The 12,633-nt window shown below is 36.9% G+C and overlaps 2 protein-coding genes across 2 annotated transcripts; one reads left to right on the top strand and one right to left on the bottom strand.

Annotated features, from left to right (window-relative positions):
* Positions 1-262: 262 nt before the first annotated feature.
* Positions 263-4,333, top strand: LOC137729214 (TIP41-like protein). The gene is made up of 8 exons (XM_068468075.1): positions 263-491; positions 596-781; positions 1,217-1,307; positions 1,608-1,721; positions 1,845-1,904; positions 2,005-2,046; positions 2,288-2,416; positions 4,012-4,333. The coding sequence occupies exons 1-8, from the start codon at positions 352-354 to the stop codon at positions 4,120-4,122; spliced, it is 873 nt and encodes a 290-aa protein (XP_068324176.1). The 5' UTR covers positions 263-351; the 3' UTR covers positions 4,123-4,333.
* Positions 4,334-5,614: 1,281 nt separating this feature from the next.
* On the bottom strand, positions 5,615-6,538 carry LOC137729215 (zinc finger protein 7-like). The gene has a single exon (XM_068468076.1). It carries the CDS (start codon positions 6,400-6,402, stop codon positions 5,839-5,841), a length of 564 nt encoding a protein of 187 aa, XP_068324177.1. The 5' UTR covers positions 6,403-6,538; the 3' UTR covers positions 5,615-5,838.
* Between the last annotated feature and the right edge of the window lie 6,095 nt (positions 6,539-12,633).

The following is a 12,633-nucleotide window of genomic DNA, read 5'->3' as shown; positions in this document are numbered from 1 at the left end:
ACCTAAATAATGTAAATAGCCCAAATTAAGTCCAGAAGAAAACTTGTACATTGCTATATGATTAATTAAGAAACTTTTTATTGATTTATGGTCAAATTTCCTTTTTCTTTTTTGAGCAAAAGTTTTGAGTATTTAACCACTCATTTTACCAAATGAGAAAAAAAAAAAAAAAAAAAAACCATTACCTTCACCCAAACCCGGAAAGTGTCAGATCCAAAGTCCGATACACAATTTAGACCCACCCAAGTCGTCGTCGACACTCGACAGTATTATCACACGAGAGAACAAAAAAGGCGAGCGAGAAGAACGAAAAGAAGCAAACGGGAGCAACTCGAAATCGTGAGCTGAAAAATGGAAGTGGAGGTCGACGAGAAGGAGCTGAAAGCCGCCGGAGCCGAGCCGTTGACCGACGGGCGACACGGCCTCCGCATCCATGGCTGGGAAATCGAGTCCCGCAAGCGCTCCATCCTCAGCTCCTCCAATACCGAACTGTACGCTCTTGATTTCCAATTGGGTTTTCGATAATTACTCTTAATTTCAAGTTTTGCAAGGTTTATGTTGTTTTAGGGATATTTGGTGATGTGGGTTGTTGCAGGTGGGAGCAAAAGCTTCAAACTTGTCACATGCCGGAGATGGTGTTTGGGGACAGTGGATTGTTCCTGAACCATGTGAAGAGCGGCGCCACGATTCACTTCAATGCATTTGATGCTCTGGTGGGGTGGAAGAAGGAAGCTCTGCCGCCGGTTGAAGTTCCTGCTGCGGCTCAATGGAAATTCCGAACGTAAGCACATTGTTCACCATATGCTACTTTTATGTATTTGTATGGGATTTTCTTATTTTTTTTTTCTTTGGTGGGTAGTTTTGTGGCGCTCAATTGGAAATGTCTACCTCTTTCGGTTTCAAGGATGATTGATGCTTTGGGAGGCCCTTCTTATGATTTGTACCTCGTAAGGGATGAGAGCAAAAAACCCTAAATGGAAATGATAAGTTCAATAGACAGGATAGAAATATATTTCGACTAGTTCTCTCTAATTTATGTTGTGATTTAAACTCCAGTTGAATCATGTTGGTCATGAATCTAAATTGTAGGTTTTGGGAGGGAGAGTTTTGGGTATTTTCTATCTTTTCGATAACTTGCTTGAGGGATAGAGTAAGTTGTTTTCTTACTGATAAAGATACAAGTTTCCGGTCTTACATTCTTATTCTGAATTTGCAGTAAACCTTCCCAGCAAGTTATACTGGACTATGATTATACATTCACAACGCCGTACTCTGGAAGTGAAACCGTTAAGTTTGATGTGAACAAGGTGCATATTGTCTCTTTATCTATAATTGAGCATTTTCAAATTTTTTCTCTGTTTTGTTATAATTTTGTGCCTGAAGTTGGGACTATTCCACAAGTAGTTGGCCAAGTTTCTCCTACACATCGAGCTAAATGAGTACTATTTGTTTAATTTCTATTGCAACTTGCAGTTGCAGTATGGTATAAAACAACCTTTGTATAAAAGAAGGAACTACAGGGCTTCTGAATGGTGCCTTTCCATTATTTGTTTGGTTACGAAATATGCTAGTGATATAACATGTTTAATTGTTATTTTATGTGGCAGCTTGAAAGAGGAGAGATCTCTAAGGAGACTGGAAATCTTCATTGGGAGGACTGCAAAGAAAAAATTGATGTAGTTGCATTGGCTTCGAAAGAGCCTATTCTCTTTTATGACGAGGTGGGTGTCCTGGCTGATAACTTTAACATTTATAGGCTGTGCCTGAGCAGACATGTGTGTACCTACATTCTCTTCCTTATATGTATACCTGCCATGACCAAACTCATCCTTGTAACTGAACAGGTGGTTTTGTATGAAGATGAATTGGCTGATAGTGGAGTGTCTCTTTTAACTGTAAAAGTGGTAAGTCATCGATCTCTATTTGTCTGTTGTGTCTTAATCTGCTTTTTCAACGGTATGAGCTCGCTGGAAGGACTTATCATGTTACATTTTGATTTTCTAGAGAGTCATGCCGAGTTCTTGGTTTCTCCTCTTGCGATTTTGGGTGAGTTTAATTTCTCTGAATTGACTTCTGTCCCCCCTAAATGATACTAACCAAACACAGTTTATCAATTTATATTTTGTGTAGATAATCGTTTTGGCACAAGATCTTAATTGGTTACCTCTGGGGATTTAAGAAATATTCTAACTAATTATACTTCGTTGGGATCTTTGTGATAATATCAGTCACCTATTCTTTTATGTTTCCTTAATGCTGTAACTTACTGATTGAGATCTTCTTACAGCTTAGAGTTGATGGGGCACTAATGAGGCTAAGAGACACTCGAATGCATTGTTCTTTTAGCGATGATGCAAATCCCATTATTCTTCGAGAAAGCTGCTGGAGAGAAGCCACATTTCAGGCTTTAGCTGCAGTAAGTTCAAATCTGTTATTGCACACAAATTATGTTACTACCTTTCTTTCTGACACTATCTCACATAAGTTAGTTGTTTTGTTTACTCTCGGGGGTGAAAGAGATGCTTGTGAACCTCACCAACTTCCCAACAATTAAGTTATGTGGCTTATTGAAAATGAAGAGGCGTTTTCTGCTCTTCAAAATTTTAAGGTGTCAACTAAAAAGATATAAACAAACACCATCCTCTAATATTTCAGCGTATCAAGTAAATTTTTTCTGAATTTGATTTCAGTCTATCCGTTAGGTGGGTTGCTTAAGAAATTCGTCAAGGTTCAATCATTTAGATTCTTCATTGGTAGATGGAGTTTTTATCATACAATCCTTTCCTGTAGTTTTTGAGCTTCTAACTTGATTAGATTTTGTCACGTGTTCATAAATAGCCGAAAATAAAAGTAATAGTATGAAAGTTTTTACAAGATTATGCGTAGAAGTTTACTGGAATTTAAAATACAGTATCAGTTTGTATCATGTAGTATTATGAAATTCTGAATTAGGGCTTTTATCCCGTTGACTTATGGATGCAATTGTCTTCATGTCAAGCTTTGTTTTCCACTACGCTAAGAAGCATGGATACGGCAGTTTTGTTGCATATCCCGTATCGGATATTCGATTGTATACGATATGCCTTGTATATGTATCTGTGTCAATAGATACGGCGTTGACTGACGGATGTAGATATCGTATCCCCATGTCTGACAGCGGATTTGGGTATCCGTATGTGGAAGGCCTTGTGAAGAAGATCACCAGCAAAGCCCTTTTCAAGACTAAACGTCATCGTTCTGTAGTTGTCCAGGCTTTTTAAATACGACCTGCCGTTCCTTTGTTTATGTATACAAAAACGACACCACAATCTTTCTATTCTTGGGTTTAAATGGGGACTAAAGTCCAACGACCAGAATAAAATCAAATTTTTATCTCACTTAAAAGTACGTTCTAAATATATATTATATTTTTTATTTTTTTTATTAGCCATATCGTGTCCTAGTTTTCAAAAAATTAGTTGTATCGCCATGTCGTGTCGTATTGTAGCATTATATCAGTGCTTCATGGCTACTCGGTGCCTTGTGGTAACAAAAAGGAGTGATTTTTTTTTTCGTTCAAATAAGTTAATATTTAGGGTCAAAGAGTTTGAATAGCAATGGGAGAAAGTTCGTTTATGGTCTTCACTATGGGCTTTGGTCTATACAGATTGTAAAGACTTGATTTTTTTTTCAGTTTTTCGGCTTGATTGGAAAGCTGTCTTTTTAGGGGATTTTTTTTTGACTTTCTGTGTGTTTTCTTGTTTTACCCTGTGTTCACTTGTAAGTTTATTGTTGTGGACAATCCAATCTTGTTTCTTTCACTGGTAATTGTCTTCATTTGTGTCGTATCCTATAGACTTGAGATAATTAACTGCTTCTTAATAAACTAACCAATGCTTTTTTCCTCTGAAGGCTATTTGTTTTCCAACAGTTCCTGCTAGTGACTTTTTCATTCTTCCTGTTGGCGCCTTTCTTAGTTTAATGTCTTTTGTAAAGTGTTTTCTTTTCTCATTTCATAATTAAATGGTGCAGAAAGGATACCCTTCTGAAGATTCTGCCTACAATGATCCAAGCATCATCAGCCAAAGGCTTCCTGTGATCATGCATAAGACCCAAAAGCTAAAGGTACCTGGTAATATGTAAGGTTGTAAATTGTCTCCCTGCAACAGTTATTGTTCCTTTTTTGCTGGGTTCTATTGAATGTAAACTCTTCTTTTAAAATTCACATATTTCCTTACTCTTGTCATGTTTAGTAAGTTCTCTTATTCAGTTAATTTGGAAAAGCAGAGAGAGAAACTTGTACTTTATGCTAAATTCGTCTTACTATCTTTATACAATGCTTCTATTATAATTCTGTTGATACCAGAAAGCAAAAGCGATAGCACATGAATTAGCAATATATTTGCAAAATTGGAACTTTGATATGAATCCATTTAGATCTTAGCTTAACCCACAAACAGAATGTCCACTTACAATTGCTCGCGTTTTTATAGTTCATTAATTCATACTTAGTGAGGAGTTGGAGATAAGCTTTAGTAGAAGCGGAACTAAATGTACTGCAACCACTTTAACGTAATGTAAAGGAAGTTCCAAATGATTATCCCATTTTTATTATCATAAGAATAATTGAGAAAGATTATCATAAGAATAATTTTAGCATCATGTCATATTATATTATCATAAGAAATAACTTTAGCACCGTATTATATTTTATACTTGATTAAATATTAATCAAGGGAAATGATTTTCGCACACCCTTTTTTCCCTTCTGCACACCCTCGTTTATTTCTATCCATTGATTGTACTTTGCTTTATTTGATCGAAGGGCCAGAAATAAATATAGGTGTTAATCAGGAGAGGGTGTGCAAATCATTTCTGTTAATCAATTGAGGAAAATGGTATAGGATACCTGATAACTGAGGGAATGCATGTAACTAGTAGGCATCACAAATAGATACTATGTTGTATTTGACATATAATAGTCCCTATAGGAAAGGGGAAATTGGGATTTTTTATGTCTTCGTAAGCACCTTTGCTGTATCCAGTAGGATAAACTCCATTGGAAAGGTATCGCTCGGGATCTCATTCTCTCTGCTGTTGGCATGATATCATGTAAGAATTAGTCGTTAGCCATCTAATCGGTTAGAAAAGAAATGTTAGGAACCACATAGAGGCACTGATTTGGGTGGGATTGAGAGAAGTAGCGTACATGTTAAGAGTGAAAGAATTTCCTCATTCTCATATTAAGAGGGTAAGGGAATAAAGTTGTTTTAGTGCAAGACTCTTATCTTTCAGATAATTGGATTACAATCTAGGTGTACAGTCTTGACCCTGTCTACAAGCTACTGAAACTTCACATGCATGCAAAATTTGTCAGAAGTATGTATTTACTTTCAAATTCTCTGATTTTATGAAGTTGGTAATATGATTATACTTTTGACCTTTCTCAAGACCTCAGGGATGTAGCTTTTGAGAAGTAAAAGCTGGTTGGGTTGTGGTAGCTTTTAGGCTAGAATCTTACTCTCAAATAAGAAAAAACCATAATAATGTTTGCGCTATATATACAACAAAACTAGAGATTAATAATCAGGAGAAGAATAAACAAACCCCAAAAGAACTCATTGCCATGAAATATAATGCTCTTGAGATTATTGCATGTGTCATTGAATAGGAAATAACTTGAATATTACAACATGCCTGAAACAGTAGGAACTTCTCAGTATCTTTCCTAGTTCATTAGGTAGTACACACAGGTGACTCTCCAAGTAGGCCTCTAACCTACGCTAGTTCTGTACTGATAGATGAAATAATTAACACCTCTTCGAAATAGAAGTCATAAAAGGTAGTAGGATGGGTGGATCAGAGTCGGAGGTTTAGGTCAAGCTTGCATGGCTCTGGTTGCGGCTCTAATACTTGTGGATCCAAGCGGAAGCTGCCTGGCCACATAGAATCCATTACATCATCCAGTGTGAAAGGCATGATGCTAAACCTTGCATTGGCATCACTAAATCTTGCCACAAGTGAAGTTTCATCTCTGCTTGGCTTGTGCACAAGTGAGTGGGATTGAACGCTGAGTGATCTAACTGTAGAAGTAGCAAAGGGAAAACCCATCATTGACATCATTCTTTGGGACTGGTATCTTCTTGCTGCACCTCTTTCTCTCTTGTGGGCGTTCTGGTGACCTCCTAATGCCTGCGAGCTGAAGAACTTCCTCATGCAGAAGTTACAGGAGAAAACTTTACCGGAATTCGGTCTTGCCTGTGAGTCCATCTCTCCTTCTGTTGAAAGGCTACCTAGGCTCAGGTTCAGCCACTCTCCTCGATTAAGATCTTCAGTTTCTTCTCTGTCATCGTTGCTTATCAAAATTGTATTTCGCTCTTTATTTAACATTGTTTCACTTTCTTTTTCTCCCTCGGTGATCATTTCTCAATTTCAAATCAAGTGCGGGTGTCGAAAGGAAGTTGATGACTGGTTGAAGGGTTAGATCAAAGAGGAAGAGAGATGAAGAAATGGAGAGAAGCATTAGAAGGTAAAGTGGAGAAAGCCTGTGTTTTATTTTATCTCATGTAAATGAAGTGGACCCCACCTTGTGATGCTTTGTGCTCTAGGGGACATTGCTTATGTCATCTTCACTGTTCCCCCTGTAAAGCTTAGGATTCTCCACTTTCATCTTCCTCCTTTTCTCTGTTCCTCAAATGGCACCAACTTTATATTTCCTTTTGGAGTAACTGAAGAGTTACAGAGTTGACAGTCCTACAACAATTCATCACTAGTCAAAAACATTATGCTAACCATTTATCTCAAGTGCCTGCCACCATTGCTTCTTATCCACCAACTATACAACTCTTCTTATTCTCAGTAGGAATATGAAGGTTATGGAGCATGAATTGACAAATGAAAAGCCGGTTCTGGAATAATCTGCAGGGGCATCACCAGTAAATCAGAACTTGACCTTGCTTAGTACTTTTCAAAATGTAGTTGTAGGCCTGAGCGTAGCCAAGGTGGTTGGAGCAGTTTGCGCAGTCTTTCCTCAAACCCATGTTTGAATCCCCCTTCTCGTAGTTAAGATTAGATTGGAATATCCTATTAGCATGTAGCGGTAACTCAGAACTTCACCTTGCTTAATTTTCAAAACGTAATTGCAGACCTGAGCGTAACCAAGTTGGTCGGAGCAGTTTGCTCTCTCTTTCCTCGAACCCATGTTCGAATCCCTCTTCTCGTAGTTAAGATTAGATTGGAATATCCTATTAGCGTATAGGAGATAAGTTAGTTACCCACCAGAAAATTGCAGTAAGTAGTAAACCCCTTCATGTCAAGTAGGTATGAATGGCATTAAAGATAGAGAACCAACCTACCAGTAAAAATATGCAAATGCTGAGTGGAGATGAGTAAATGATGAGCTTCAGAAAGATGAATGCAGCTAAAAAAATATATGACTGTCTTGGAAGTGGGGATATAGTTACTCTAGTTTTGATTGCCCATTGGTTTTTAATTTTTGGTGGGGTAGATTTGGGGCCCACAGAATTAGCAATAATGGTTTAAGAAAGTAAGGGAAATAGAAAACCGGATAGAGAGGTATCTTGGGTAGCAAAGATTTTTGGTGCTCTCTTTGGGACAATAGTATCTATGTGGATGTGGGTCTCTTCCTGTAGGAACTGGGAGTGGGAGATGCATATAATAGGATTTGGATCCTCTCTTGAGCTAATGGAGAGGATCCTTCTGACCCATCATCATGGATCGTTGGATTTTTATCTAACGACTATAATTATTATAACTTTAAAGGGACTCCCATGTTTGTAGCCGTTGGATAAAAATCCAATGACCCGTGATGATGGGTCAGGAGCATCCTCTGCATTAGCTCAGGAGAGGATCCAAATCCCATATAATATATATGCGTGTGCGCACACACACAGTAGGAGAGAGGCACTCGAATTTAGTCTTTTATTTCTGACGTAAATCAAGCACAGGAGTACAAGAGGAAGGAGTTTTGTCCCCTTGAATTTCTCACTTTCACACACTAATCACTCATAAAAAGTGATTAAGACATGATTTCTAAGCTTTATTAAAGTGTGTAAGTCTCTCTCTCTCTCGCTCTCTCTCTCTCTCTCTCTCTCTCTCTCCGTGTGTTAATGCTGCTGGTAGGAAAGAGAGTTTTGATTAACGTAATAAACAAATGTGATGCTGAATTAACGAGTCACGGATAGCCCTCAAGGCTTTTTGAGTCATTCATACATGTTGTGGGTGGATGTTTTGCATTACCAACCGGCATCAAAAGCCTTTAAAGACTAGATCTAGGTCAAGGTAGTAGTATATTTTTTTTGGATGAACTGCTAATTTAGTTTTTGAAATATCATGAGTGAAAATTAGGTACTTAAACTATTTTTTTCAGAAAAATTAGTCATTGAATTATAAAAATCTACCAATTACATCCTTAATATTATATTCGAAGTTACTATATTCAATTTTTCGTCAATTTAAGTCATGCTATTTGCATGTGATACACATTGAATGGTAGATTGACAATTTTGCATAAAGAAATAGTGTATGGAGTTAACTTTAGATGATAATTGGAGTTAACTTTGGATGATAATTGGAGTTAACTTTGGAGGGTAAATTAGATGTTAGATTTGTAACCTTTAAGAAATGTTGGCTTATAGGTGAGAAAATGATGGTATTACACTCTGAAGTGTGTTAAGTGATTGAAAAAAATTTGAATAAAATAGCTTTGAATATGATAGTAGGGATGAAAATAGCAAATTTTAATGAATTTGGAACTTATTTTACCGAAAAAATAATTTAGGGATCTAATTTTCACTAAGATGATAATTTAGGGACTAAATCCGCACTTCACCCTATTTTTTTGTTACGTTGGAGAGAACCGAGCTTGAATCTTAGTTCTAACTCATTGTTTCTCACTCTCTAACATGAATCTATCGGGCTAACCTCAAGGGCTTGTTAGCGGTGTAAAATTCGGGTGTATGTTTCTCCATACAAAAATATTCTCCGTCCTACTTTCACTTGCAAATGGCAAAGAGCGCCCACTTTAGCTTGTCTGTAAAACTTTTAGATATCCCTTTTGGAAGGTGAAAGATGTGTATGGATACCTCTTCCATCTCCATGTGAAGCATTTACACATGAAAAGCTAAGAAGATTCAAAGTTTGGCATGATTTTAGTGGATGGTGGGTTGGCTACCTCTATTTCTAACCCAAACAATTGGGAAAACTTAAAAGAATACGAGGATAGTGGAAAGCGAGTGATTCTCCCCTGCGCATAGTTTAAAATTTCTTCGATAAGGTCGATATTTCCATGGAAATATCCAAAAAATCAGAGCAACATATGGAAATGGGGGTGAAGTGTAAGCTTCACCTCATATCAAAGAAACTCTTAAGTTTAGGTTAAAATCGACAAATATCGTCAATATTTCTGATACATTTGTTAAATATTGGAGAAACTCTTATATTTCGACAAACCAATGCACATTGCAGTTGAACACCAACGCCATATTAACAGTGTTGTATTGGTATTAACTACATATACTAAATATTGATGAAATATCATTTAAAAATGAATGTCTCTAACATATAGTGTTGATATGCAATTACAATATCGTCGTTTACATTGTTTTGAGGTGATGCACAACCCATGCACAGGACCCGCAAGCGCAGATGAGAATTTTGGAGGAAGGTGAGATGAGATGAGATGGTGAAGGTGGTAAAGTTGGGTTCAACTATTTTTGGAAGTCACCACTTTTCCCAACTTGGCTTCTGAAAACACTTCTCTTGAAGCATTCAAATTATAAAAAGGGAACTTTAACGAAAGTTCTCGGTACTGTTCATTATAACGAAAAACCACATTTTTACACTAAAAAGTCAATCTTGGTACCATTCACTTTACCTTTTATTTTGTCTTTATTGTTAAAACTAAAAGTTTTCAAGTTATTTTCTTTAATTTTCCTTTATAAAAAAGCAAAAGCCTACTTTTAGATAATGCATCTTTAGAAATAGAAATATTTTGCACAAAGCCTCCTGCTACTCACAAGCTTATTGAAAGCTATATGCACCAATATGACGAGAAAATACAATCTATCTGTTTTGTGCTTAGATGTTTGAAACTTTGAGTAAAGGGCATGGTTGATTAATATTCGATGAAAATACAATGTACAACACTTGCGACCGTCCCAAGGAGTACTTCTTGTTTAAATCCTAAACCGTAAACTCAACGATAAAAATAATTAAAATTTTTGAGGCTGCGTCACGTAGCGCGTCAGATTTTAAAAAATTGAAAAATTCAACTGCCAGAGTTAATCCAACTCTAAAAAATGTATAAAACTATCACAAGAAATTTGAAAAATTAAAAATGCTTACAAAGTTGAACACACTTGCAAATTAAAGATTTGAAATTTGAACACACCAAAAATTTGAACACACTTACAAAGTTGAACACACCAAAAATAATAAAATAAAACACAAAAAGTACTAAAATAAAACATTGCAAATTAATATTTAAGCATGAGAATGAGCCTCATTCGTTTCTCCCAAGATATTATCTCCTAATTAATATCTTGGGAATATTATTTTCACATTCATCCAAAGGATGACACACTTTGGCCAATCGGATGCCGCCATGTGTAGGGCAAAAGCCCTAACCATGGCCAATCACTCCTCCTTGTAAATACCTCATTTCCACCAAATTCCTAGTAAGCTTTTGCGATGTAGACAAGCACTAAACACTTAGGCATCGGAGATCCATTTGCCAAACCCCCTCTCCCCAGCTTGTAGGCATGTGAGGCTTTGGTCTTTGATTAAATATGTTAATTGTTTTGTAGGTACAAATTCATCAAGGCTGAAGATGGCGGATTTCTACTACCACAATTATGTTATGGAGGATGATGCACGTCATCATGATGCCTCGAAGTGCCCCATCATTCCATAGTTGAGCAAACCCTCTATTGATTGCCCAACGAGCTTGGAGTATATCAAAACACCTCTTCACATCCTTCATGTACCCATTTTGCTTTGCTACAAAGTGTTTTTCCTTCGCTGGGTGTGGATTTGGCATGGTCGACAAAAGTGGACCATGAGGGATAAATTCCATCAGCTAGACAGTACACCCCCAAATTGTGAAGTCTAGTTTTATTGTTTGGTTTCCCTTGTCAAATGTTGTAAACTGTACCATACATGCTCTGGTTAGTTTTAGGGTTTTAATTGCTTCTCTGAGATCATGCTACTGGAAATATCACTTCAAGAGCTTAATTTCTCTCATCAAAGGTTTGTTCATACATATGCATTTCATGCCATTATTTCCAGTTCATTCTGTCTAGTGGTTCTGTCTTGTCAAATATTCTCGCTGTTGTCACGCAAGCTGGGCACACACTTTAAGACAATCCACATGTGCTTTCTGACAGTTTTTCCCCAAGAGTGCTTTTCAACCCTAGATCTTTTCTGATTGCTTTTTCACATGACACGTGGCTTTTCTAACCTCTTTCTTTGTTTGAAACATCAGCCCACTATAAAAGCACAATCTAGGGTTTCATTTCAATTTTGCTATGAGAGTTTATTTTCTTAAAAGGGTTGATTTCAGCTTGGAGCTGCCCTTTGGTTCTTACTTGAAAACCCTAGCCACAAAATCATTCGTGCACTAAACACCCACATCATCGCATATTAGGGTAGCATTGCTTTTTTAATCATGATCTTTGTTTCAGGTGAAGTTTTTCCTAAGTTTCAAATCTTTGAACTGACTTTTTTTGGATTCGCGTTAGTTTCATCTTTCAAGTGTTTGACTGGTGAAACTGACTAGACATCAAATCCAAATTTGCATGAACTTCATCATAATATCATTTGCATAAGTTGATTGGATTTCAGTGCCACAAGGTGAAGAGCTCAGGAGGAGCTGCCACTTCGTGAAGACCGAATGAGTCTACCTCGTGAAAGGCAAAGTTGCACAAAGGTACAAGCTACTCTATAGATTAGGATATAGGAATTAAGCTTGTGTGCTTACTTTGTAAGAATCTTGTTTTCACTATTGGATTGGACTTAATGGAGAATCCAAGGTTTTTTAACCCAGAGGTGATTTTTTCCAGCCAAAAACATCCAGTGCAATTTATCGCTATACTAGTTGACTTATCTTCCTTTTGGTTGTGGTATATGCTCATCATTATCCACAAATAAATAATTCCTTGCAACTAAGCTTGTCAGTATTAAAATGTGCACTAAACTGGACCTTAGTTAACTAGGAACTTTTTAGTAAATTGAAATTTAATTTGACTTCTTCTGTTGTGAGTAAACTAACAATCTGAGCTTAGTTGATGAGTGTTGCTCACTAGTCAGATAAGCACGTATATAGATTTTAAATTGCAGGTTATTCCACCTAGTATCAATTTCAATTGGTATCAGAGCTTTGCTCTAGATATACATAGAGTGATCTCTAGGAGCTTGAGACAAACTCATAATTTTGCATGAAGGAGACAAACAAATAGGAGGGCTTAAACTTCAGATGATCCTGTCTAAGTTCAAGGATGTAAGAATGCTGGAGTCAGAGACTTTCTCGACCTTTTATGGAAAAGTAGAAATGTTAACAGACAAGGCCTTGGGGTTGGGAAAGCTTATTGATGAGACAACTGTTGTTCAAAAGATCTTGAGGACTTTGCCCAAGAG

This window comes from Pyrus communis, chromosome 3, assembly GCF_963583255.1.
Source record: "Pyrus communis chromosome 3, drPyrComm1.1, whole genome shotgun sequence".
Classification (NCBI taxonomy): domain Eukaryota; kingdom Viridiplantae; phylum Streptophyta; class Magnoliopsida; order Rosales; family Rosaceae; genus Pyrus; species Pyrus communis.
Note: the sequence above shows the minus strand (reverse complement) of the source record. Positions and strands in the feature narration are given on the sequence as shown.